Source organism: Balearica regulorum, chromosome 7, assembly GCF_011004875.1.
Source record: "Balearica regulorum gibbericeps isolate bBalReg1 chromosome 7, bBalReg1.pri, whole genome shotgun sequence".
NCBI classification, from domain to species: Eukaryota; Metazoa; Chordata; class Aves; order Gruiformes; family Gruidae; genus Balearica; species Balearica regulorum.
Genome location: NC_046190.1, coordinates 3,701,492 through 3,724,324, shown reverse-complemented (window position 1 = coordinate 3,724,324; position 22,833 = coordinate 3,701,492). Strand labels below are relative to the sequence as shown.

The window sequence follows — 22,833 nt, the reverse complement described above, 5'->3', positions numbered from 1 at the left end:
ACGGAGCGTCTCACCTAATTGCAAATTCAGGTCATATACTCAGAATTAAGCTAATAGAAACTTACAGCAAATGAGGATTTCTCTGTTATTCTGTGAACCTCAGCGCTATACTAACAACATGAATGACTTTCATGAGGGTTATAATTGGGTATATGATGATTTAAATCTATGAATTTCTTAGCATTAGTGGAGGTAGCTTTAGTGCTAAATAGGATTACTTTTTCTCCTTTCACAGATAAACAATTAAAGCATAAACCACATCCAAACCAGACAACTCTAACACCGTTATTAACGATGATAAGCCAGTTTATTTCTCTGTTAATAAATCCTTCTTCATTACAGGAATAGAAACCAAAACCTAATTTTTTTCAGACCCTGCACTGTGAAGATATTTAGTGGCAAGAGCTGATCTGCTCTTAGCTCCACACAGTGCAACTTCACTGCAAGAATTGTCCTATTCCATTGAGAATCTACAATCATCATTTTCATATAAATATTTGAAAAGCAGAATGAACAAGTAAGCTTTACAACAGAAAGTACTTCATTTTAAGTACGCTTTTCTTTTACAAAAGAAAAAGAAGATGTGCACGTAAAACTGATTATTATACAGAGAAATTAAATCCTTACCTTGTGTGCTAGGAGATACCTGAGGTGATACATTTATTCTGATCTACTACTCTGATGCAGATTAGCCTCTCACAACTAGTTTTCAAGAAATGTCCACATAAAATACTTACACTGCACACATGAGAAAAGGGGAATAGCTAGATGCTTTAAAATATGCTGGACAAATTCTAGATGTCTTAAATATTTAGATGCAAGCTTCTCACACCAGGCCCTGACAAGGACAGTGTTGCATGGTCCTGAAAAATATTTCCTTGCAGGACAACAGGTCTGCAAAATGGAAAACCCTTCCACAGCACCGCATTCACCTTCAAACGCATGCTCTGCCCTTACTTCGATAAACAGCAGTTCTGTAAGCAAAGTGCTTTTTGGAGCCCAGCGGCGAGGTCTTGGGGAGTCGGACTCTCAGCAGTACAGCTAACCGGGATTCCTGCTGCTTCCATGGCTTCAGCGGTTGTTGGACCGATGGCACAAAACTGAAAGGACATTGTCACGGTTCTAATAGCGTGGTCGGGTACGGCATCAGCTCTGAACTAGTTACGTAGGTCCAGAGCCTGCCTTCTTCGCTGGCGCTGTCAGCGCGTCAACTTGCATGGCTGAGCTTACTAAACTGTACTAGCCATTTCAGGTTAAAGGTTATCAGTATTAAAACCTGCTTATTAGAAATTCCTTAGGAAAGATTATTATTTATCTCGCCATTACAAACATTAAAGCTCTTTTAGTCCCACAACTCAGGAAAAGTGAGAGGACTTTTAATATGCCTCAGCCTGTAATTGCTGATTCAAGCATGGACTACTCACACCTTTGCATCACTAAGAGAAAATAAAGCCTACACCCAGTGGAGACTGAAAAGTTAGTTGGAGAAGAAAATTCTAGGTGAAAACGATTCCTTTTTCTCTTTTTAAAAAAAGGCTCTCAGCTATATAATAACATCTCTATTTGCTATCCATGTATTTGCTATAACCTGTTTTTCAGAGAAATAAACACAAACAAAACCGAAAATGAAGGTTTGTAATGGGTGTAACAGCTTTCCTAGCTCTCATTCACCCACCCCAAACTTACTCCCTATTGTATTTCACCACTTTTAAAGAGAAGATACCTTGATATGGTTGATAAAATCCCCTGAAAGCTTCTGAATGTGCTGGAGGCAAAATTTGACACCAGATGGACTGAAGAACACAATGCTTGCTGGAATTCCCTGAGTAAAAGTAACCGTAGGTTAACATAAGATTACTCACTCCAGCAGTTTATCAGTGCATTCACACAGGTCCCTTCAACTGCCTCTCTATGGAAATGAAGTGCTTTAACAATGAGAAACAGCAGTTACACCAACAGAAAGCATTTCCTGCGGTGCCGACAGTCTGCCAAACCCCCATTCTACCACAGAGTGCTGAAATTCAGGTGTGACTTGAACCAAACACTCTGTCACACAAGCGCTTGGTGATAAACGTACTGAAAGTGTTCTGGAGCTGTACGCATTTTCCTGTTTAGCACGAAAATTCAGCAAGTTATTTCCCTAAAGCCATTCCCATCTATCTCAATTCTGCACGTATTCTCTGTTTCCCAGCTCCTGTGGTTTACTCTAAGTTCTGCCTGCCCTGAGATGTTCTGGCAAAGATGAGGTGATGCCTTAAAACTGCAGACCCCTGGAAGGGTTTTCTCTCTCAGAACAAGCCTGCCTTAAGATAGCAGGAGCAAACTTCTGTAGCCAAAAAAACTCCACAACTCTGCAAAATTCTGTCTGGAGTGAAGGTCCCAAGCTCTTGAGCTGCACACCCAAAGCACATGCCTCCTTTATCATCATTTTCTGTCTGACCAGAAAGATACACTAGTTCCACTCAAACTACATCTGTTGTTGTTTTATAGCGCATGACTTGGAAGTTAGCCTGAGCTCACAGAGGCCAGAATGACAGTTTAACACAGTGCTGCTGCTGTCTCACCGAGTGCTAAACACTTGTCATTTTATGTCACCTCTCCACACACTGAACATACAACCAGAACACCATCAGTTAAAAACAACTAAAAAGCACATGAGAAACACAGTTTAACAGCTTTACAAAGAAAATAACTTCTAATTGCAGCAAGCAAGGAGTTTCATAAAAGGAGTTCAGAAATTTACAAAATGCGTATGTACTACTGACTCACTGGCATAAACTAAATACCGCGGGGTTCAGAACTGCAATATCCATCTGGGAAAACACCAGGATACTACGATGTATCAGTTAGACTACCCATGCCATAACCTTTTAGGACCTCTTGAAAAAGAGCTTTAGAATCAATACGTAATTTAACAAGACATTAATGCACAGATTTTAAAAAGAGGTGCAACGTGCTTGAGGAGGCCAAGTTTCTGTAAGAAGCAAAGCCTGCATTTTGAATAAAATTAATCCTACATATGGTGTAGGCTCCTGCAAATCGAAAATTCAGAAAGCCAGTCTTGAAAAAATAAAAGCAATTATTAGTATCTGCACTGATCCTTGATTAATGACATTTACTAGATGGTTTTAAAAAGAGAAAAACATCAATAACAATTCTAGCAAACATAATACATTTGTCAACAGCATGTCACTTGGAATTCTAACACTTAAAATGAGATTACTACATTCATAAATTGGATAATCAGAGAAGGAACACTGAAACTACATAGGGCAGGTAACTACTATTGGATTCTGATTTGTAATATATAGCAAAGATGTCCAGTGATATTTCAATTACACTAATAAAAATTAATAGCAAAGCTGTTCAGTAAATATCCTCACTAAATGTAACTTCTGACACAGTATTATTGAGGGACTCACTCTCTGTATGAACCTTTTGCTAAAGGATTTTCTTGGGAGCCAACAGGGAAACAAAACAAGAAGCCTATGCAGGACATTCTGGTATCACCACAAGTATCATTTACAGACAGCTGAAAAAAAAAAGGAGTACCTTCTGCTAGGTGTTATCATATACCTCAAAAATTCTCAAATTACATCAGTGTCCAATACCTGTTGTGAGAAATAACTGCTCAAAGATTCTTGCAGGTCAGTGTGTTGGGTTGTTTGATAAACAGTAAGGCTTTCCAGAGGTATACCTGTAATTAGGATACACAGTCATAATTAAACAATGTTTCATTGATTTCTATTACTTCAATAAAACACTCTCAACATACTAATTGCACTTAGGTGTACTATTTTAGGCTAAAAAGATACAGAAAAAATTCTGTGAAGGACTTGTAGGTATTTCTAGAGTTGCAAGATACACTAAAGCAATTGTAATAAGAGGACCTTCAAGCACAGGGGAAAACTGTCAATTCTTGCAACATTTCTGTGAATTAGTTACCTTCCATCTCACAGAAGAGAAGGCAAGTGAAGAACAAAGCAAATAACCTTGCTCCCGTCATGCTGCAGCTCAGTCTCAGAGCTGTGGGCAGCAATCCGACCTCACAGTTTTTACTCCCATCCTCTACCTTCTAGCCAACGTAATAGCAATTTCAATTTTTACTTAGTCAAATTTGGTTCACAAGCTTTAGATACAACTTTTATCAAAACTGACTGACTAAAATGAGGCTCCAAGGGAAGTTCAACCTTTTTCTCTAAGTCCTGTGGGAAGTACTTCTCTTTTCAGGGCTCCACAAGGAAACAGAAGAGCTGAGGAATTTGGTTTCTCTCCTGTAAACACACAAACAAGTACTTCAATTAACTTATGTCTTTATTAGAGAGTAAACGTGATACATTTAATACATTTTCAAGGTATCAAATGTTGAACACTGCAGTAAATGCCGCATGCTCCATTACAGATACAGCCCGAAGACAACTGAAAACATTTGCAGTGCAACTGCATCCACAATTCAGAGGACAGAGGCTACTTAGCATGTAAATTAAAAAATATTCCGTAACTATAATATGAATACATTGGCTAAAAAGATCTCACGGAAGATAAACCGCATTTCTATTCCCCTTGCCAGTCTACAAAACAAGTACTGTGCAAGTTATCTCCTCCTCCTCAGAAACACAATTTTCCTCAATTTTATATTTAAAATCTTAGTCCCACCAAACACATGACAGCTCCCTCTATAAAAGAATGCTCCGGCAGACAAAGAAGAGGACAGAAATACTTTGCTGAAAAGTTTCAACCTATCTGAAAGTCTTATTTTCTTACTTCCCCAAGGAAAAATGATTCTACTTCCATTGCTAGGGTGGGAGTGGATATCCTCACTTCCTCTTGTCCTTTAAAATGGAAGTGATCTCCAACCTTAATTATTGTTACACGGCCAACATGGGAAAGCCCCCTGGAGATTTTGGAAGGGCCTTCCCAATAGATACATGGCTGTTCGTAACTTCACTCTTGTAGGACATGATACACCTGGGAAGCTGTTTCCAAAGGTTTGGTACGTTTCTAAGACATCATCAGAGGAGCAAATTCTGCTTAAAAAATACCACCAGGTGACAGTATCCATGTCACCATCTCCTGGGTGACACCTCCATTCCCGTAGCCACCCTGTCCCCGTGCACTCTGTGTACACCCACGCACTGGAGACAGGAAAGTGCAGACACTGACGATAATCATCCCATTGCGAATGCAAATACCTGCCTTGGGGAGAATGAAATAGCACTGTCTAGATGAGCCTCTCAGTAATTTGCTGGTTTAGGGATTAAACTAATTGTTTTGGAAAGTTTTTCACTACTAGATTTTATCTAATAAAAGTGAATATTGACACTTTGCAAAAGATAAAGAGCATTTTAATTGAAGAGGAATTTGGTTTTTGGACAGAAACTTAACAACGGCAGATTTTTTTTGCACAGAGTTTGCCTTTTCTATAAATAACAAATACTGAGAACACTTCAAGGTTAAATTCTACACAGCTGCACACAAGTATGCATTCATCTTCCAAAATAAATTAGAGTTCCTCAACACCTTATTTTATTACTAATTCAAATATGTTAATAGACATGTTTAAGAGTTGACTACTAGACAAATAAATGCTTTTTTTTTTTTTAAGTGCTAGAAGTGAATTCTTGGTTTATAACAGTAAGCATCAGAGATGCTGCAGGGAAAAAAGGGACAGCATAGTAAAAATCAAATGGAAACATCCTTAGTAGGAGTCAACACAGATACATTTGACTGTCTTAAATGCATGCTGAAGTTTTATTAGAAGCCAAAGATATGCTTCTAATAAATTACAGAAAGGAAGAATGAACTTGGGATAGAATGTAAAAGAGATTTTAAAATAAAAAGATAAAACCTAAATATTTCAGCATTAATCCTTCTACAACTCATGTCACTTAATTGAAATGTCAATGTGATATCTGTAAAGAAACATTAATCCTTTTTGGTTTGTGCTTACAAAGCACAGAAAAATTCCTTAGTAGGCCTGAACAATTAAACAAGCATTGGCCCTAATGGTATTCCCTACTTCTGTAACTAATGCAAATGTTACACTGTAATAAAATTAAAAAAAAATTTGTCTTGAAAAGAGAGTAAAGTTAGCTACCTAGTTAAGGAGTAAATTCCTTTATTTTCCCAAGCACTGAAGTTGAAGCGGGTACCAAAGCACAAAAGGTGAATAACAAAAGAAGTATCATTGCTTCAGATTTTAGAATCACAGAATCGTTTATGTTGGAAAAGACCTTTAAGATCATCAGTCCAACCGTTACCCTAGCACTGCCAAGCCCACCACTAACCCATGTCCCCAAGCACCACATCTACACGTCTTTTAAATCCCTCCAGGGATGGGGACTCCACCACTTCCCTGGGCAGCCTGTTCCAGTGCTGGCCAACCTTTTCAGTGAAGACATTTTTCCTAATATCCAATCTAAACCTCTCCTGGCACAATTTGAGGCTGATTGCTCTTGTCCTATCACTTGTTACCTGGGAGAAGAGACCGACCCCCCCCCCCAGCTACAATCTCCTTTCAGGCAGTTGTAGAGAGCGATCAGGTCTCCCCTCAGCCTCCTGCTCTCTGGACCAAACACCCCCAGTTCCCTCAGCCGCTCCCATCAGACTTGTGCTCCAGACCCTTCACCACTTTGCTGCTCTTCTTTGGGCACGTCCAGCACCTCAATGTCCTTCTTGTAGGGAGGGGCCCAAAACCGAACACAGAACTCGAGGTGTGACCTCACCAGTGCCTAGTACAGGGGATGATCTTTTCCCTAGTTTATATTTATTCTGACAATAAATTCTAATGATATAAAAAATTTAGAGCTATTCATTTACTCATCATTTTATGCATAAAGAAAAATAAGTATATACGCAACAAGGAACATGATGTAATTTAATCTGTACTTCAGAGGTTGTTATAAACCACTTGATAAATTGAGACCGCATAAATACGCACAATCCAATAAATCACTGAGTATGATTATATGTATCAACAACAAGCAGTCTCCAATGATTGAAATTCACTGGTCGGTTATCAAAACTGAAGGGTATTCAAAGGCAGTCATTTTTTCAAGGATAATGGCAGTGTTGCAGCATCGTGTCAATTTAACCAAGAAGAGGTTACGGCGCAGTAGCTGTGCCAGTCACAGGCTCACCAATGAGGAATTTTTCCACCCACAGTACTACATGCATTATTTTCCTTAGACCCGATCCTATTTTTTTTTCACATACAACAGAAAACACAGGTATTTTTCTCACCTTCCTTCTCAAAAAAACCCCTTCTGCAAACTTGCAAACATTAATTCATTACCAGAAGTAGATTTCCTAGCACTAAAAAAATCAGCTAAAACCTGTCTTTGTTTTAAAATATCTGTTGAAGAGTAGATATGGGTTATTCTTCACTCACGGCATTTTTGTGTTGAAAATTTCATTTTTAATTTTCAGAATTTATTATTTAATCTTGTGTTGGCAACTATCATTTTTATCATTAAATATTCCATATAGTTAAAATATTTATTTGCCAATGAATTACAGAGCACTCTGCCCATAAAAAACAATACTTGCCAGCTCCAATCAATTTTTCTTTTACCTACAAATCTCTGTTACCACACAGACTTTGCCAATCAACACTCTCTTTCATATCTAATATTATACCTAACAGCAAAACCCAACATGTCACCCTTCTTGACATCATTTCCACTACTGAAGCACCTAGCACCTTATTCAGCAAGTTCATACAGTGTGGTCAGCAGCAGGGCTTTTAAACCAGCAGATACAATAATTCATCCAACATCTAGAATAATTGCACTGCCATTTGTTTCCCTGGCTGGGGTTATTTACCTTGACTGGCTGAATACCATGGCTTTTCAGTTGGTCGTTCTCTGTTCAATTAGTGGACACTGCATGAGCCTCTGACGAAGGTTTCTGTTTCCCTTTTTAAATTTGGGGCAGAAAGTCATTCAGTGAAGGACATACCTTTGTATCAGACTAACTACCCTCTAATTTCTATGCCCACTATGATGCTCCACTATACAGCTCCCTGTTTTCTCACATGAGCGGGAACACACCCCAGGTGATATAAAAGTGCAGGGAAGGATCTGCCAGCTAACAGGTTGCTGCTGAGATACCGAACCTTAGGTGTGATTTTCATCTGATACAGAGAATATTTTAGCAACGAGTTTCAGAGAGCTTGGGGACTAATTCTGCTGACTTCTGACAACCAATCCTCCCAGCTGATACTCAGATGGACACTCAGAAGGCAGCACGCATCTCAGTCACGGATCCCCTGAAACACCACGTGTGTCAGAAGCTCTGAGGTCAAACCCATTGTGCTGGCAGCTGCTGCTTATGACATTGTTCAAGCTCTATAACCCAGGACGTAAAAAAATGCAGCCTCTTTTTTCACAGCTTGTACTGACCCATCCACCCAAAAAATAATCAGCCCCTAAGCTTAAAAATGTTTCTTATTTTAATAATTTTAAAAAATTATTGTAAAAAATGTGCCCTTCTTTGGACATACTCCAGCACCTCAATGTCTTTCTTGTAGCGTGGGGCCCAAAACTGAACACAGTATTTGAGGCGCAGCCTCACCAGTGCCCAGTACAGGGGACAATCACTGCCCTGGTCCTGCTGGCCACACTATTTCTGATACAAGCCAGGATGCTGTTGGCCACCTTGGCCATCTGGGCACACTGCCGGCTCATATTCAGCCAGTATTAACCAACACCCCCAGGCCCTTTTCTGCCAGGCAGCTTTCCAGCTGCTCTTCCCCAAGCCTGTAGCACTGCCTGGGGTTGGTGTGACCCAAGTGCAGGACCTCGGCCCATCGCTCCAGCCTGTCCAGACCCCTCTGTAGACCATTCCTACCCTCGAGCAGATCAACACTCCCACCCTACGCTCCATCCCCTCGTCCAGATCATTGATAAAGATATTAAACAGAACATTAACTGGTTTGAAGCAAGGCAAGTCAGATCACCCAAAGTTCACAGAGAATCAGCACACCTGTAGTCACCTGTAGTCACAATCCCTTAAATCTCATGATTAAGTAGCAATTTCCAATCATTGCAGCTCTGGGCTTTTAGTAAAAAAATACTTTGTCTACTGGGTCATAGAGCATTATTAATCAATTACAGAGTCTAAGATTTCATGTAAGTTAATGTTTTGTACAGGTATTTCAAAGTATTTTTTATCGTCTTTTAGAGATATCACCCAACACTCCCAGAAGCTGAATTCACAGGTTAGAAGAAGAGGTAAATCCAGTATGTATTTCTCTGCTTCAGTGTACATTCAATTTTATTTATAGGAAATTCTGAAACAATGGAATGTACATTAGCTTAATTTAAGTAGAATATTTTAGATACTTACTTGAGCAAATATATTCAGCTAATTTTTCAGCATTTCCAGACTTTTCTCCTTGTGGAGTGAGGCCAATTTCTTCCACTGTAACCACAAGTAGCAAAGACAGACATTGAAATCCATGAGAATAATTCAGATTTACTATCACAGAAGCATGGGTTGAAAAGGGAGACACAACTTGATCCAAGCACACAAATACTTCTTTGAAAAGTGAAAAATCAGAGCACTTGGAAGTAGTTACATGGTACGAAAAATTCAATTTTGGCTCTAGAAAGACATACATTGAAAAAGTATAAAATAGTGAGCAGCCCAAGAGCCCTTTGAGCTCTCCTGCACAGCAGCAGACTGCACAACAGGATCTCCCCTTGAGCAGGGACGACTCTCAAGGTTATTCGTCGAGGCTGAGAGAATCCTTATCGTGTCATTCAGTAAGTGAATTGGGAATAAGCATGCTAGAACTTTGAAAATTTTAGCTAAGTGATATAAAGGATTGATTGTGCACATATAATCCTTTAGACATGAACTGCTGACCAAGTCTGAGTCTAAGATTGGATCCAGCCTCACCTAGACTCCTCTGAGTAGGAGTTTAGAAAGCAAGGGGGTCCTCTCTGAACCTCATCACTCAACGGGAGGGTCTCCCTGAGAGTTTTGTCTGACCCTGCAGTAAATAATTGAATCTGGTTGAACCACTGTTGCATTTACCATTGAACTTTTTTATTAATAAAATACATTGCTGCTTCCCTCTTGCAGATAAGTGCATCTCTATGACTCCATTCATGACAGCAGCGAAGGCTGAAATCCTCTTGGAAAATTTGGGAGTATAACACTGCTCTTATTTAAGCAAGTAAGTAGGGATAAGATGAATCCCTGAGAAGTTAACTCATTTGGAACTTGATTGATTGAAGATGCTTGTTAGGTGTCACCAGTTGGTGACCCAGTCTTCTTACCAGTTTGCCTGAAAAAATATGCTTCTTATAGAGGTAGCCAGCACTTATCCAAATTATTTTTGGACTAGAAGCAGAAAAACATCAAGACACTTAAAATTCTCAAGTGCTAGTCTTTCTGTAATATTTCTGCATGGTTCAGTGGAAACTGAGGCTACAAAGCAATTTCACAATAAGACAGGCTTTCACAAACTAAAATCTACGTTGCATTTTTGTTACGCACATGAAATATGTATCGCGTCAGATTAAAACCAGTGTCAAGACAAATAAAGCAGCTGACCCACTGAAGTCAACAGGATGTATACTGCTGACTTCTGTTTGGCAAATGCCTCACAGGAACACAGAGGCAATAAATCATAGAATCATAGAACCACAGAATGGTTTTGGGTTGGAAGGGACCTCAAAGCCTTCCAGCCCCCTGCCATGGGGGGCCTTGAACACTGCCAGGGATGGGGCATCCACAACCTCTCTGGGCAACCTGTGCCAGTGCCTCAAGGGCCAGTGCATCGCACTTCGTACAATCTCAGACAATCATGCTATATTCCCCTACATCCAATTTCATTTCCAAAGTGAGTGAAAAAAAAAAAATCAAATGCAAATTAAAAACAAAGGGTTTTTTTTTCTTTTGACTGAATTTTTAAAGTAGTTACTGTCACATTATAATAAAAGTAATGAAAAAACAGAAGCTAGATCCTTAGATGAAGCAAGCATGTATAGTTCTAATGTGTATACCATTACCTGTTTTCAAAATTATCCATTTATAAAACTTACCTGTATTTTTTTTTAAGCACCCTTGAATAGCAGCTAATATTCCAAATATTGTACTTACAAGACAGATTTATCCACGATTTCTTTTTTTAAACCCCAGCTTACCTAGAGAAGCTGTAGCTTTTCCTACCACATATGCTGGTTTGGTATTCCATCTTTGTTTAAGAGATTTTGACCAGGCTGAAAAACATTAAATTAAATTTAAGCACATGGCAACAAAATATGAATGCTAAATGAGTATTTGGACTTTGTTTAATCTACAAATACAGCAAAATAATAATAACTAATACTCCACTACATTTTTCAGCAAATCTGTATGTACAAAATGAATTTTTAATGTATTTTTTCATTGTGTAAATAGCAGTCTACAACACATTTTTAAAAGCCTAATTTGAGTAAACAGTTCTTAGCTGCTTTTGTTAAGTAGCATTTTTAATGCACACTTGCCCTACACCAGATCACATACAACTTGCAATGTTCATTTATATTTTGGCACTAAGAATTTAAAAAAGCATCAAAACTCATAGGAAAAACTAGCACATAGTACAAAGGGAGATTTAGACATACAAACTGGGGGTTTAAAACTGAAGGCTTAGGCAAACCCAAATATAATCTTCTACAACAACAAATAAAAGTGTAAAAATCTATATCCATGCACTACAGTACTCTATAATGCAACTCTTTCTTATACAATAAAAATATAGAAATTGATTCTATTTAAAACGTACGCCAAAAATAAGTTATCAGCTCAGAAATAAAATGTACCAGACACGAAAACAAAATTACTAGGAAATGGTTTTCCTCCTTCAGGCAGTAAGTACGTTATAGATTACACTTCCTGGATCCAGCTACCTGAACCCTACACCTGAAATCCTAGTGGGTCAGAAATAGATACACTAAATCTTTTACTATCTTGTCTTAAAATATCATAGGATATCGAGTCCTTTCTTGGAGGAAGAAAAAAAAAAAAAAAGAAATAGAAACTACAACAGTTTGAAAAAAACCAGAGGAAACTATTCTGAAGAAGGAAAAAGGATTCATGCCCTTTGAAAGGTACCCAAATAGGAACTAAAGACTCATTTTATTGATTAAAATATGTATTTCAACAGCTCCCAAAATGCCTAATCGAGACTTGGGATGAACTCTAAATAAGAGATTACATTTGACCGAAAATCTGAAAATATAGCCTTCTGCTGTTAAAAATGGTAAAATAAGCTGAAAGTGTATTTACAGCTTACTCAAGAATGTAACCTTACTCACCGTACATTGATTAGTATGCCCACAGCCTGAATATGGAGCAGATTAAGTAATGATACAATTTAAGTGCATATAAAAACTCAAAGCCAGAAGTTATCACTTAGCGTAAGAATTTAGCAGAATTTACAAGGATTTGATAGATCATTGGTATGGTAATTTCTATTTAGCACTCTGCAGGATTCTTACTCACAACTAATCTGTTGGCTTTAACGTATCACCATTTCTTCGCTGCTTTTTAGCTAATACTTAATTCACTTGAGAAATTTTATATTCAAGAGACAAATCTCTTTTTCTGTGAGACTTCATAAGAATTATATAAGCACAGAAGTAGCAGTGGCCAGTTTCTATAACATGCTCCTCTCTCTAAGGGAGGTAAGTAGTTAGTAAGCAAAAGTAGGCACTACAGCAAAATATTCCTTATGCATGAGCTAACCACAACTGAAAAAGCTCATGCTAATTAGTAATTTGCACAAAAAGCTCTTTTCTTTCATTTTTAACAACAGCAAAAGTGCAGAAACCCCAACCCTTAAAAGCTCAATTTAGCATAAGGCCTTTATGATGCCAAAAGAACTAAAAGATAAAGCTTTTTCTAAAAGAGGCATACTCCAAACATCTACTGGACGGTGAAATAAAATTACAAACTTCACAAAATCCTGAAACAGAAAGACCAAGGAATATAAATACACACTTACCTTCATTTTTACTATTCTCTTTTAAACATATCTTGATGGCTTCTAATGCTCTTGGACTGGTGAAAACTAGGCCTCCATAACATTCTGGGCAAGAGAGCTACTTATAAACAGTAAATTTAAGAAGTAAGTAAATAAATTAAAAAAAAAAATAAATTTTAAAAGTTATTTTAAAAGGTTGAATTTAAAAAGTTGATCAGTTCTTTATAATCTTGTGATGAACAGAACACCTTCAATAAATGTCTGACACTGAAACGGGCAAATATTTCATTACTGTCAGTAGCCAGAGTATTTATGAGGGAAATGTATAACAAATCTCAAATTCAGAACAAAACTTGCACAGATTATATTAATTCTGAGAATCTGCAGGAACGGACAAGGATTCCTGTCACTGAAATGAGCTGGAAGGATAGGCAAACGACATACGAGGTACTTACTTACAAATTCATACACGAGAAATGAACTGTTATTCCAAGTAGTAACACAGAGGATACTACCCAGACAGCTCCTTGCCCCCTGCCCTCTCAAAGAACTGTTAATATTACTAAAGAGCTCTCAAAGATCAGTAGAAAAAAAGGGAAAATGTTCTTGGATCACTTGTAAATGGCAGATCATGATACATTCAAGCACCTAACAAAGTTCAGTGCTGTTGGAGACTGTCAGTAAAGGAAACCTCCTTTGGAAAACCTTTTCAACATTTTAAAATGAAATATATATGTTGAAGAACAAGTAGAAAGAGAACAGTGACTTAGTTGTCACTACAGTCTTCTAATTGTTTGTTGTGACAAAATGCCCTAATACCTGTGACTATCTATGGTCCATCAACCATCTACCTGACCAACTTAATTCTTTAACAAGTATGGGCAACATATTTCAAGTTGCATACAATATTGTTTTGTGTTGCATACAATTGTGTTTGTGCAAACACAAAAATAAGTTCCATAAAGGGCATTATTAAATCAAGATAAGACACGGCATCTTGACAACCATGGCCTAAATTCTGTTGAAAATAAGAAAACTGAAATAATTTAAAACTTACCTTTTCAAATAAGCTTTCAAGAGATATGAATTCAAATGACAAAACTGGAATCAAAGTTGCTTCAAATCCGTATAATCCTAATTCCTATCAAAAAAAGGTTTACAGCTCTTGAAATAGATTTCAAACAGATGTTTGGGGTTTTTTCCAAAGAATTGACTAAGTCAGCACAAATACTTATTTTTACTAAAGTAAAATACAAAGCCATCTTATTTGCTTTTACTAGTGAATCTAGTTTGGTTTTGCTAGTTATTTAGCAATAATTACAACATAATACTAAACAGCCAGCTGTGGAACTGAGGCTTCCTACACAGCTACTGAGTAGTTACAGTATATACCAGCACATACCTCTGAAGTCCCTAAGTAACCAATGATCACCTAGTCCTGCAAATATTCCTGTACATGTCTGTAATTCTTTAAAGTCAACAGAACTGCTTTTACAGGTAAGACATCCTCACATGAATAAAGGCAGAGAGGACCACAGCAGTAACCTTTTTTTCACATTACATTCCCAATAAGACTACTAACATTTTTTGTAATCTTAATTCTATCCATATGAACATAATCAATATTAATTAATTAAAATGAAATTGTTTTAATATCAGTACTTTGCTGAGGGCTTTAACGGTGAATTCAGTACAAATGCCCCATAACTAAAATAGAATTTTCAGTAACAGCAAATTTTCTAGCATATTTTCTTCTTAGGAAAATTTCAGACGTGCACTCCTAATCTTGATTAAGCATGCTTTTCACTTGCAACAGTTACATTCATCTACCTTGCTGAACACATGATACTATTATTAAATAGCGAAGTGACACAATTGTTTACTTTTTTAAAAGTTTACTCACTTTAATATATGGATCTGGTCCTGAATCTTTGTCTTTGGGATCCTTCAGCAACAGCACCTTCATTGTTTACCAAATAACTGCAAAAGAACTCTGAAATACAATAAAGGGATTTATCTAAATTAGATCTAGAGGACTTTCTACTGAACAGTGACTTTAATAGCTCAGCTTCAAAGAAACCGGGTTGCTAACAGTTGCACTGCTCTCTATACAATGAGTAAGCAGTTAACGTACATTCTCTGGGCATGAATATCCACCCTGATAAGAGCAACAAATAACATGCTGTCTTTAGATAATACTGCTTAAGGGAGAAACTATAAGGAAAGTCACCAATGAGAATACATTTTAAAGGTGAATATTTTGTAGAAGTAACAACCCCTACAACGCAGTCACGTTCAGCAACATAATAACCTGCTATCTACAAAAACTTATTTTATTCTGTTAATTTCCATGCTAGTTTCCACCCTATGCTCACCATAATGAGTATGCAAGGGCTTATGTATCCAGTGATTTAATTTGATGCATTTGGGGTCTCACCTTTTTTCCTGAGGCAAAATATGTGCAGGGCAGTGTTTCAATTTTTTTTTTTTTTAAATACAAATATATGTGTGTATATATAGACACATTTATACACCTGAATAGAATATATACAATATTCACATGCCTTCTTTGATATATCTATAGTAAACAAGGAAAGAGCAAAAAAATACATTCTGCCATTAAAATGGAAGATGATCGTTCTCAGTTCCTTAAAAGTTGACTTGGGTGCTGAATTTAAAGCCTGTTACAACATGTAAGCAAATATACCAAGCATCAACATCAACAAATGCAGTAACACAAATAGAAATCCATTCTCTGACTGCACATTTACCTTAACTATCTATGTTACTTTCCTGATAGATTGCATACTAGCAAATTCTCTTTAAAATTAATAATTATGAATATTCAAATGTACAGAACATCTTAAAATTTATTCATTTCCATGACATGCATTGAAATCCTCCAAACTTCATCAAAGACCAAAAAAATCGGTTCAGACAAAAAATGAAAAAAAGAGAAAAAAGGCAAAAGGCAGCTTTAGACAACAGTGGACAAAACAGGATCTGGTACAAGTAACCAGAGCTCAGTGTCACACATTCACCGACAGCCAGAAGCACTGCCAAACACAGGCGGTGAAAAGGGCACCCAAAGCACCACCCCCAGGAACTCAATATCTGATTGCGATACTACGTTAATTTTGTAATTTTAAAAACTTCATGGTTTTAAGCTACATTTTAAATGTGGTGTCTGATTCTGAACCTCTTACCATTAGACACAGAAGTGCTCACTTCCACAAGAAGTGGCTCAGAACTGACACAGTGGGAACCGGTAGGGCTCTGCAGTTCTGAAATACCAAGGCCTGGGAAGTCAGAGGGAACGACTAAAAGCGCACACGGAAAAAAAAACAAGGACTTTGTCGAGGGCCATATTCTCGAAAATGTAATTCGTGCTGACTTCAAACTAGAGCAAATGCCAAAGTAGATCGTACCCATGACTCCCAAATGCTTTTGAGTTTCCAGTTGCTAGTAGCTTGAAGGAGGTAGGGCTGAGGGACTTTCTCGGTCACTTTAACATTGTAACAGTCTTCACTTTAAAAATCCAAGGTTTGTGTGAAAACATACTTTGCGCATAGTTCTTTGTAGTATAGATTGTTGTTCTGATACTGATGTTACTAACAATCGTTGCTATAACTCTACGTTCAGTGTTTATATTCTGAGACACACTTACATTTCCACTAGTACCAAGAAAAATGTTAACTCTAACTGACCACACCTTCCTATTTCCAAAATACGTAACTCTTAATATGAAGTCATCAAAACATAAATGTAAGGAAAAAAAAATCCTTCCAAATTGTGTAACACAAGATAATAATACTTTTTGGAAAGAGCAATTTCCAAAAGTATTGTAATAAAACTCCCGGATGACATGAGAGAGTTAATTCAGGTACACTTGGGGAAAGCAGATTTCTAATTAATTACGTTAGGTAGTTAGAAATGAATTAACATCCCATCCTATGGCTTATTACTGTGTCAAGCAATGATTAACAATAAGAAATGGGTAAAAATCCATGCTTAACAAGGTAACTTATGATAATAAAATTAATTATTTTGTTTAGATCCTGCATACATAATATATATTGAAACCAAAGAATAATTACAAAGTCATAAAATATCATGAACTACTGCAAGATGCAATTACCTAGCTGTCTCCTCTACAAAGAAATCATACAAGCTGTATTTTGGACTCAGCCATCTGGCTCACTTGTAAAAAGAGCAAGACTGCACAGCCCTGGCGCTCCGAGAAGCCACTGGCTTAGTTTCAATTCTGCCAGAAGGCAGCTCATTTATTGACTCCAAAAAGGGGCTGCAAGTGTCCAACGTAAGACAAATTTGACCTAGGGAATCCATAAGTTTGTGCATTCATGAATAACATATATTTTGATCTGCAACTCCTCTCTGACTGCTCTTGGTTTTATTGCTGAAAAAATTAGTCTCTTTTTCCGCAGCCATAAACCTCTCAGACCATTCTGTTCTTTCTGCCTACGTCGTTCAGACAGGTTCACACAGATTTGGTGACATGTGTCACCAACTGAAAACTGGTGGAATACACCCTTTTCCAAACACCAGGTCCTCACACCCACACACTACGGGTGCAACCCGCCCAAACTCACTTCCATAGCAAGCGTGCCCCACCACCACTTCACTGTGAATCGGGGCAAAATGTAGGCAGGAGAGAAGGCAGACAAGATCCCAAAGAGGGACAAGTACACACGAGCACATTTTCAAACAAAAAATATGCCAATATACATTCAAAGGGTGAAGAAGTTACAAATCCACGATGGATTCTTTTTGTGGGGAAGAACCATACAGAGAAGTTTTTGTGACTTGCTGCAACGATGTGGGGGGTCCCGCTGCACTGGGAATGGTAAGAGAAATACAGGATTTTTACTGGTTTACTCGTGTCCTTGAGATGTTCCTAAGGAGTGCCCGACAAACGACTGAAATACAATTTTCCAAACAGCTAGATTTCTGCTAAATACACTTAGAGTCAAGAACTCCGACAAACATTCCTACTGAATCAAAGAGCATTAAGAGAAAGCACATAAATAAGACAGGCAGCATCTTCAGTAATTTTTGATGTATTCTGAGTGAAGTACTTGCAATACAAAGATATATTTTATATATATTATACATTTTATCTATAAATTATATCGTATATGTTATATATTTAATCAAGAGAGGTATGCACAACCTTCTAAACAACCATAAAAAGTTTCTATTTAGAACAATGAATGGACTTTGCAGAGTCCAGCAGTGCTCAATCTATATCTGGAAAAGAGAATGTGTACAAATAACCTCAGTAAGTTTTACACTGCCAAGTCTTTGTTTATAGGATGATGCTGGCCACCCACTTTTGGCTCACAAAACAAGTGCTTTGTTTGCCTGAGCACCAATAACTACCCTGCAAAGATTGCTCTTCAAATGTTAAAAAAAATACCATTTAAAACCCCTTAGGCTTGCAGACAGCTAATAAGAGGACAACAGATTTTCAGTCTTGAGCACAGAGACACAAAGATGAAGAAAAACTTGTATTAGTCAGTCTGAAGTTTGGGAACCATCCAATTAGCTCTGATAACAAACTACAAGAGTGACTGGACTGCCTAAGGCATTACGTCATGACTGAACACTAAAACCAGTTTGGTGCTATTTCTCTGAGTCCACATTACTTAAAATTAAGTCCACCTTAGTTAATGTAGAAGGAGGGTAATTTTAGGTCACATTACATATTCAGAATATTATCCTTACAGACATAATTGAAATGCTTCCTAGTCACAGCATCACACAGTAAAATTCAATAACCTTGTGCCTTCAATTAAAATATAAAGCTGATTACAATGTGTTTGTAATACAGACCACATCCCTTCACCGGTAGCATTACCTGAATTTGGTTATTCTAGGTCCCTGATACAGTAAAAATGAGCAATAGGCTCTCATATTAAAAAAACCTTTGCAGATTTCTTTATATACAACATTGTACAGAAAGAACATCTCTGTGGGTCACCCAACTTTCATCTCAAAAGCTGTCCCCAAACTAATTGCGAGCTATCTTTAGTACAGAGGATGGCTTGTAAAAAGAAATAGACGGGTCCTTTTGTTTCTTGCTGCTAAGTGACACTGAGAGCTGCAAAATATATTAAATTTTTCTAATACTATTCTGATTATAAGCAACTGTATGGGTCACACAATAAGGTTTGATTGCCAAGTGCAAAGCGAATTGTCTGTTCCATCATAAACATAAATGGAGATGAATTATAAGACACTATGGAGATATGATTTTTAAAAAACCTCTTAAAATCCCTGGTCTAGGATTTTTGATACTACGCATTTCTTACCAATATTCTTTTACTATGATTACATAGGGTAATAACTAGAGAAGAAAAAAAGCCTACCTGTAAGGCTGCCATGAAGTATGGTTCAGAAATCTACCAAATTCACAGGTAATGTAATACATATATCATCAAGTAACAACAACAGATTTGAGAATAATTCCTGCTATTTGGGTGTCTATGTCACAAAACTCAACAACAAAACTGGTTCTTTGACATGGCAATCCAGAGGAGCAGCAAAGGACTCAGACCTTTCTACTACATTATGGATTTTTACCAAAAGCAAAGCTAGTAATTAGCGTCATTCCTGACTGATGTAGTTTCAAAAATAAAATGGAAAACTGTATATAGATAGAGATTGCATCCCCACAGAGGCAGTTTCACTGCAGCAGTAAAGGGCTTTGCCAATACATCTTTTTCCACACTGAATTCTTTCCCTGTGTATCAGTATTCATATTTTGGCAATGACCTAAGCGCTCCCAGAGCAGACACAGCTCTCAAAAAATAATAATAAAAAAATAAACACAGACATGTTGGAGACTTTAAAGGGACATGCAGATTCTAACTTATTTGGATTTTATTTATGAAGCCAAAATTACACATCCCAGGCCCTGTGCCTTGCCCTTCTTCTGGCTGTCAACAGTGAATGCCTGATACTCTTCTTCAAATGATCTCATTAACACCTACCTTTCTTCATTAACTAGACACAAAGACTTAAATGGAACATGGTACACATGAATGAGGCTCAAAACATTAATGGCCATTTTGATACTTTTAGTGCTTAGGATTTTTCAATACATTTTATAAAAAATATCTATCAGGAAAACACATTCACATTGTGCTTACTGCACTCTACCTCACGCCTTTTCTGATTGTTTGGAATTATCTATAACTAGTCAGGGAATTAATTTTTTTTAAGTAAGCAGTGAGCACTTGATTCCTTTTTGAATTCGGCTTTCAGTAATTTGACTAACGCCATAGATGCCGAGGGCAAACTTCTAGGCCCCAGTACTGTATTTCATCCTCCGTTTGGCTTTCTTTTCTTTACAGCAGTGCAGCTGACAGGTTCAAGAGGAACAGGCCAAGAAGAGAGGTGGTGAGGGCAGAAGGAACAGGAGGCCATTTGTGGCATGGGACAATTACTGTGCTTGCCTTAAAGAGACGATGCTTCAGCAGGGCAGGGAGCTGCAATGATTAACACACACCTACACTTCCACGTATCGTTTTCAAGTGTATTTTGAGTCACGGCAGAGTCCGGATGACTTTCCAGAATACTCTGTTTCTTTTACAGCAGGTGACAGCAGCAGCACGAAGAAGGAATCCCGGGTTTTTTAGGAGCGAGGAGAGGGGCGGCCTGGGACGTGTGTCCGTGTGTCTGTCTGTCCGTCCCCGTCCCCCCCCGCTCCCCAGACGCCCCCGGAGCCCTCCCCAGGACTCTCGCCCCTTCGCAGTTTAACACAGCCTCTCCCCGTGATTCACCGCGGACAGGCACGGCGTACCCCAGCTCTGGCCGGGAGAGCTTTGCCCAAGACGGGCCGCGCTACGATCACCACACGCAGAGGTGCTGCTGAGCCACTGCAAGCCCGCACCCCGCACTGCCCCAGCCCGGCCGGCACCACGGCCCTTCCCCGGAGCCCTGCCGAGGATCCCGGCCCCACGGCGAGCAGCATAGGCCACTCGCACCCCGGCCCTCACCTGCGCGCACGGCCGGCACCCGGACCGCCCCAAGCGGGCACCGTGTGTGCCTCCGGCCGCTCCTTCCGGCTGCGGAGCGCCTGCGCGCCGGGGCAGCATGGCTACGCCGGCCAAGCGGCGGGCCCGGGCCCAGCCTTCCGCTGAAGACCGCGGCTTGGAGCCAGAGTCGGGGTCTGAGTCGGACTCTGAGGAGGAGGAAGAAGAAGAGGAGGAGGAAGAAGAGAAGATCGATGAGGTGAGCGGGGCCGCTTACGGCCTTCACGCGGGGCCTGCGCTCGTCCTTCCCTCACAGGCCCCCGGTGCCGGTCTGTCACGGCCATCCCCTGCCCTCCCCCAGAGCCTTCCCCCTCTTGATTCACTGTAACTAAACCGAGCTGCACAGCGATGGAAACAAGCAGCCGGGCTCACGAAGCCGTGAATGGGGGCTGTTGGGGGGGAGAGGGGGGGTCCCCTTGTGAGCTGCCTCGCAAAGGGGTGGGGGCCCAGCGTGGGGCCCTGCGTTCCTGGTCCTGTGGGGGTTTTTTTGGGGTTTTTTTTTTTTTTTGTTTTGTTTTTGTTTTTTTTTTTGTTTTGGTAAATGCTGGAATCCCCGAGGCCGCAGTCGGTTGTACAGGCCCGTGTGTGGAGCCTGTTGCTCGGCGTGCCGACTGGAGGCGGCCACTTGAAAATAATGCTTTCGACTCAGAAGATTTGCTCTAATTTCCTTTTTCTATAAGAAAGGGGGAGGGGAAAAAAAAGCAGAAAAACACCAGACCTCACAGAAATAAAATTTTAATTTCTTTTCTGAGCTCTATATCTCTTTATATATCTGCACCTGGACATATGTGAAAATGCATTATTTAGTTGTGAAACACAACATTGAGGGAAGAGTCCCCCTTTCTAGGAAGAGAAGAGATATGCACTGACTTTAAACTCTTATTAAAATCTGTGGATGGTAAGGCAATCTGTCAAAGAACAGAAGTATCAACATGTTTTAACTCAGTACATTTCAAATTAAATGTTGCTAACTTGATTGTCTTCACTCAAGGATTTCACTTGGAATTACTTATGTTCCTTTTTCTTAGGTGAGGCCTTAGTTAGCATATGTTAGCACATAAAAAAACCCCAGCCCTACTTTTTAAAAAAACTTACATCATGACAAAAAATGTAGGTTTAATTGTGTTATCAGTCATACTAACATGATGGAAAAGCACATTTACCATTTTCTAGAAATGTGCGCGCCACATTAAATGGGTACTGACATGGTTTGAGTGAAGTTCTTAACTAGCACTGATAGTACTTTGCGTTCTAGTACTTCAGTGTTTGTGAACTGATACAGGATGTTGCACTAGTGTCTAAACACTATGAAATTAAAGCTAACAGCAATATATATTTTTTTAAAAGTGCTCAGCATTCCTGCATAATGTAGGTTGGACAGTGGGTTTTATTGTAGTGTTTGTGGATGAAGTTTCTTGAGTCTTCAATGACAGGGGTTTTGAGGACGGTTCCTGTATGTCCTGCACTGGTGTGCACTACTGTGTTTTATTTGCAGTCGTTTGTGCGCTGGATAAAATTTGCAATGTAATGCTTATTTTAGTTTAGTAGTCCAGCTTTTGAGGATGATATATCACTATTACATCTCTTTCAGTTTGGAAGACTTGATGTAAAGGTATATTGAGTTTCCCTCAATTCTTGTATAAGACATCAAGGAATGCATTGCTATTATTAAATAAATATACTGAACAATTATAACTGTACAAACTTAAAGTTATATGTTTAAAGGCCATTTGTTTCTCCAAGTCTCAGCATTTTTAGTTTTGCCATATTAGCCTTTCCCTTTGCCTGTTACTACTT

General features: G+C 38.7%; 2 protein-coding genes across 3 annotated transcripts in view; one reads left to right on the top strand and one right to left on the bottom strand.

Moving 5' to 3' along the window:
• Window positions 1–288: 288 nt before the first annotated feature.
• On the bottom strand, window positions 289–21,141 carry UROS (uroporphyrinogen III synthase). Its single transcript, XM_075757652.1, has 10 exons — window positions 21,001–21,141; window positions 14,883–14,972; window positions 14,037–14,120; window positions 13,001–13,097; window positions 11,157–11,231; window positions 9,349–9,423; window positions 4,191–4,274; window positions 3,612–3,697; window positions 1,724–1,822; window positions 289–1,100 (listed from the first exon to the last, which is right to left on the bottom strand). Exons 2-10 carry the CDS (start codon window positions 14,943–14,945, stop codon window positions 954–956), a joined length of 810 nt encoding a protein of 269 aa, XP_075613767.1. The 5' UTR covers window positions 14,946–14,972; window positions 21,001–21,141; the 3' UTR covers window positions 289–953.
• Window positions 21,095–22,833, top strand: part of BCCIP (BRCA2 and CDKN1A interacting protein) — a 147,012-nt gene continuing 145,273 nt past the window's right edge. For both annotated transcript variants that reach the window (XR_012836277.1, XM_075757651.1), the window contains exon 1: window positions 21,095–21,235. Coding sequence is in view for 1 of the 2 variants with exons in the window: in XM_075757651.1 (XP_075613766.1) it covers window positions 21,098–21,235 (138 nt within the window). In the remaining variant the exon portion in view is untranslated. The remainder of the gene's footprint in view (window positions 21,236–22,833) is intronic.

What these genes read in the sequence shown, in the direction of transcription:
- UROS (XM_075757652.1), bottom strand. Translation starts at nt 14,945, where the DNA reads ATGAAGGTGCTGTTGCTGAAGGATCCCAAAGACAAAGATTCAGGACCA. An exon ending in AGCTGAATATATTTGCTCAA is followed by an intron (nt 4,275 to 9,348) that starts GTAAGTATCTAA and finishes GTGTGTTTACAG; the next exon opens with GAGAGAAACCAAATTCCTCA. An exon ending in CACAGGACTTAGAGAAAAAG is followed by an intron (nt 3,698 to 4,190) that starts GTTGAACTTCCC and finishes TCCTAATTACAG; the next exon opens with GTATACCTCTGGAAAGCCTT.